General features: G+C 35.5%; 2 protein-coding genes across 2 annotated transcripts; one reads left to right on the top strand and one right to left on the bottom strand.

Moving 5' to 3' along the window:
- The first annotated feature begins 13 nt into the window (after positions 1-13).
- LOC126744256 (protein asteroid-like) lies at positions 14-2,717 on the top strand. The gene is made up of 2 exons (XM_050451629.1): positions 14-312; positions 365-2,717. The coding sequence occupies exon 2, from the start codon at positions 408-410 to the stop codon at positions 2,619-2,621; it is 2,214 nt and encodes a 737-aa protein (XP_050307586.1). The 5' UTR covers positions 14-312; positions 365-407; the 3' UTR covers positions 2,622-2,717.
- On the bottom strand, positions 2,663-4,222 carry LOC126744257 (mannose-1-phosphate guanyltransferase alpha-A). Its single transcript, XM_050451630.1, has one exon. The coding sequence runs from the start codon at positions 4,083-4,085 to the stop codon at positions 2,814-2,816; it is 1,272 nt and encodes a 423-aa protein (XP_050307587.1). The 5' UTR covers positions 4,086-4,222; the 3' UTR covers positions 2,663-2,813.
- Positions 4,223-4,765: the final 543 nt, after the last annotated feature.

The following is a 4,765-nucleotide window of genomic DNA, read 5'->3' on the forward strand; positions in this document are numbered from 1 at the left end:
TTGCTGTTTAAAATTGCCGCCAGAACACAATCTCTATCTCAAACTAAATATTTCCTTCTCTAGTATACAACAATAAATTATTACCAATAAATAATTATTTTCCATTAAATGCGGACATTAAAGCCAATCTTGAACACACAACCCAAATAACAGAAGAAAAATTGCACTTTATTTGACCTTAGCCACTATCTATTCTCTAACTGTTTACAATCCTTTAACCTTATATTTATTAGAGTACTATATTTGTTTTTAGAATACTATATTTTATACTTAATATAAGACACATATTTCAAAGCAGCGTAAACATACATGGTAAGCTTAGACACACTAATTTAAAATTCCATCCTAAATCCCTTTAATTTAGAGCGACATAACTTCACTTAAAAGTCACCCCACAGAGTGACAAAATGGGGATCCGAGGCCTCACAACTTTTATAAACAACCGAGCCCACTTGTACCTCCAAGACTACGAGCTGCACCACACCAATGTCGTTATAGACGGTAACGGGGTGGCCTCCCATTTGTACAAATGGCACTGTCGAAGCAATGATTGTTTTGGGGGTGATTATGATAAGTTTGCCGCTGTTATCCATGGGTTTTTTAACATGCTGGCACAGTGTAGCATCATACCTTATGTTATCTTAGATGGAGGTTATGAGAAGAGAAAACTTAATACTGTTCTCAGTAGAATGAGGAATAAGGTTATAGCAGCCGAAGGACTGAATGCTGTTACTGAAGGGAGTGAATCAGTGTTTCCATTATTTCTTAGAGAGGTTTTTGTGGATATCGTGCTCAGTTTAGGTGTAAAGGTTGCTAGGTGTGATTTTGAAGGAGATATGGAGGTGGCTGGGATTGCCAGGGCTCTGGACTGTCCGGTGATAAGTTATGATTCAGATTTTTATATTTTTGGATGTTTGTACATACCGTTTTCAACTATTGAGCTTGTGGTTAAAAGGGGGAAAGATGCTACAAGAACTGCATATTCTTATCTCCCTTGTAAGATTTACAGGGTAGAAAATTTCTTGCAAGCATTTGGGGGACTGGATAAGAATAATTTGCCACTTTTAGCTGTTTTACTTGGCAATGACTATATAAAAAGAAGTCTTTTTACACCTTTTTTTAGGAATTTAAAAATTCAAAAGTGCAGCGGTGTTGTGAGTGACCAACAAAAAAGGATTAAAAGTGTTATAGTTTGGCTGCAAAATGAAGAGAACATTGAGGAGGCAATTAAGAAGGTCTTAAGTAGATTTAAGGATGGCAGAAGGAAAGTTGTTTTAAGGAAAATCCAAGAGGCAATGAAGTGCTATTATGAGATGAATTGTGAACTTTTAAATTATCTTGGAATTAACAAGGGACCAATTTCATGTGTTGATGTCAATTTTGATAAGTTAGAAGCCGCTGAGTATAATGAGGATGATATCAGTGATACTGGTGCAAGTAATGACGATAGTGAAATTGAAGCAAATAAAGATGTTGAACTAGAAGATGTACTCAATAAAGATACTCCTAATCCAAGCAGTTTTCTATCAGAAATTTTCAAGAAAAACTATAGAAACTGTCAATATCCAGCAAGTTTTATGGATATGGTAACAATGAGTAGATACTACTGTGTACCACAAGTAGAAGTGAGCAGTTTCAAACATTCTCACACAATTTCCCTGGATATTTTAAACATTATTTTTAAAATACTTACCCCTGAATGTGAAAAAAGGTTAAAAATTGTCTACAGAGCTGGAAAGATTAGGGTGCATTTTACTGCCCTAAACAGACCCAATGTTTTTGTGCCTTCCCTAGAACAGATTCAGAAATACAACCAAGAGGAAAGACAGTTGCTTCTATTGGAATTACTTTCCATAGATAAAAAGTTTTTTGAAGTTTTTAATAGTTTTCCGGTAGAATGGCATCTCTTATTAATAAGCCTTAAATATTACATTGAAAAAACTTCTATAGACAAGGCATTAATATACTCTTGTCTCATGTGCTTTATAATTTTACAATACATTGACAAAAAGATCGGTTTTCATAGAGTCTCAAAGACATTTGACAAGAAATTCACTGAAAAGTTGGAAAAAGCTAAAACCAACAACCAGTTTACTAACTTTGAAGCCTTCTCGTTCGACGACTGTTTAGTTTTTATGAATAAAATGATTAGTTCTTTCCAAATGGATGCCAAACTTAAAGGAAACTATAGACTATATGATAAGACTTTGGTCCACTCAACGTCAGAACTTCAAAGTGTCTTATTACATGTGAAATATTTAAATTCCCTCTTAAACAATCCATTTCCAATACTGGAGATTCACCAAATTTTTGATGGGACATTCATTTATAACATGACAATAAATTTGAGGAAAAGGACTGATATCATTGATTATTTAACATTATTCCTCAAAGAATGCCCTTGCATGCTTGAGTGCATAAAAAATGTAATAAGTAAAGTTGAGGACGATTTTGATTGTGGCACCTACCTTGTAGGCAATATAAAGAAACCTAGGAAAAAGAAGAAGAAAAAGTCAGTGACTTTAGAGCATATTGATATGGATAAAGATGAGGATTTGGAAGCAGACATTGATGGTCTGGTTGATCCTAATAATCCCTATTCAATTTTGGCTGTTTTATAGGAACAAAGGGATTCAGGCTTATGTCATAAAAAAAGAATGTGTTATTTTTAAAAATCTTGTTCCATTATATTACATTGTTAACCTTAATACATACAATTTTGGTATTGTTTTTACTATCCTGTTTACACCTTACTGCTTCCTTGATTCCCCTTCTTTGTGCTTAAAATAATTGACACAATTTATATTGCTCCCTTACAAAATAATTTCATTTTTTATACTCCTGGATAACTCCTTATTAGGAAGGACAATAGAATTCAATAAAATAGTTTCAGATGGAACACTTACAGAACATCCTAGAATAGTTATAGAAGGATTTAATCTGCCATCAGTGTTAAACAGTCTTGGATTTTCCATTTTGGCAAAAGGCTTATTAGGATCTGGGTCACAAGGGGTTCCTTCCACCCGAGCCCATTTTCCCACCCTGGAATTTCTTCCAATTATGCTATGGATTATCAGGCTTCTCTCTTCAATCACAGCTGTGTCAAGGATGATACTTTCTCTTATTCTTACCCCTGCACCAATTTGGGCCCCAGCTCCAATAGAAACATTTGGACCAATGACTGCTGTAGGATGGATTACTGCTGTTGGGTCAATATGTACATCTGGTATAATTGTGCATGTTTCAGTCATTTTTCCTGTTGCTAATCGTTCCGGATGTTTCTCCCTGTAAAGTTCCAAGTAGTGTCTATTTGCATAAATGGCGGAACTAGCAGTTTTCAATTGGGACCACCACTTTGAGGTTTGTAAGGCAAACATTTTACCACTGCCTGCCAAGGGTGTTAAAATGTCTTGTTCCAGTTGTAAATAGCCTGTGTCCTTATTAGGATTACCATTGCCATTTTTATAATATTCTTCTTGTTTTGAATTAAAGGCTTCTCCAATAATATTAAAAATTTTTAAAGAGAATACATAGATCCCACAATTTATAAGAGTTGATACATAAGAACTTGGTTTTTCTACATAATGGGTGATTTCATTTGTGTTCTTATCTGTCACCATACAACCAAAGTTAAGCGACTGTGGTCTCGTTGCCTCAGTAGACATCACTGCAACTAAACATTCCGCAGACCTTTCATCAAAGAAATCATATAATTCCCTTAAGGGAAAGTCAGCGCAAACATCCCCGTTAAGCACAAAAAAAGCCTTCGGGCTACCGGACCTGATTTGGTCTCGGAAGTGGTATAAGCCCCCTGCAGTTCCCAAAGCAGTAAACTCTTGCAAATATTTTATTGTGACATTGTACTGTAACTGCATATCATTCACAAACTGCTGCAGTTGGCTTACCGGATAGGAACCAATGATTAAAATCTCCTTTAATTCCTTGATAGAAGAACAGGCCTCGATATGATGCTGGATCACCGGTAAGCCGGCAACGGGGAATAGAGGTTTTGGGATGTCCAAAGACAACGGGCGGAACCTTGTGCCTTTTAGGGGGCCCCCTATAAGAATTACGGATTTTAACATTAAGACGGTACGATATGGGGTACGTGTAGGGACGAATTCTAACGCTTATGTGGCAAAAGCAAGTTATCACTGATAAAAATATTGATAACACAACAAAAAAAATTGACAGATGTAAACAAATCATCCGTAACCTCAATGTCTTCTTCTTCATCTGCAAGGGAATTGGCGGAACCTCAATGTCTTCTTCCTGTTGGGCCGAAGGAGATTTACTGTTAGTAGAGCTGCGCTAAAAAATCGATATTTTTTATTTGCGAACGGCTAATACATTGTGGGACACCAGCCTATTTAATTAAATATTAATTATCTAATATAAGCAAATAAATACTAGACTACGAACTATTATAATCAGGGAGTGTCTAATAACCATCCTGAATATAGCAAAATATCACTATCATACACGTGCAGACAGCATATCATACCGCGGTGCTGCTGTTTATAATTAAGTAGGTAGTGGCAACGTCGCGGATCCTCATGCTGTTTACACGCTTCCCTATATATACTACACAACTAATTTAAGGACAATATTTATTGAATTACAGAATATTTACTTTAATAAATAAAGTAAAGTAAATGTATTTAATGAACAAATATAGAAGTTACAATAAATATAAAATAATTAGTTTTTAAGCCTGACAACTATGGCAACATTGTGGTACGCGATGCTGTCTACACGGCAGCCG

This window comes from Anthonomus grandis, chromosome 13 (genome assembly GCF_022605725.1).
Source record: "Anthonomus grandis grandis chromosome 13, icAntGran1.3, whole genome shotgun sequence".
NCBI lineage: Eukaryota > Metazoa > Arthropoda > Insecta > Coleoptera > Curculionidae > Anthonomus > Anthonomus grandis.

Excerpts from the sequence above, each read along its gene's own strand:
- LOC126744256 (XM_050451629.1), top strand. The coding sequence starts at position 408 with ATGGGGATCCGAGGCCTCACAACTTTTATAAACAACCGAGCCCACTTG.
- LOC126744257 (XM_050451630.1), bottom strand. The coding sequence starts at position 4,085 with ATGTTAAAATCCGTAATTCTTATAGGGGGCCCCCTAAAAGGCACAAGG.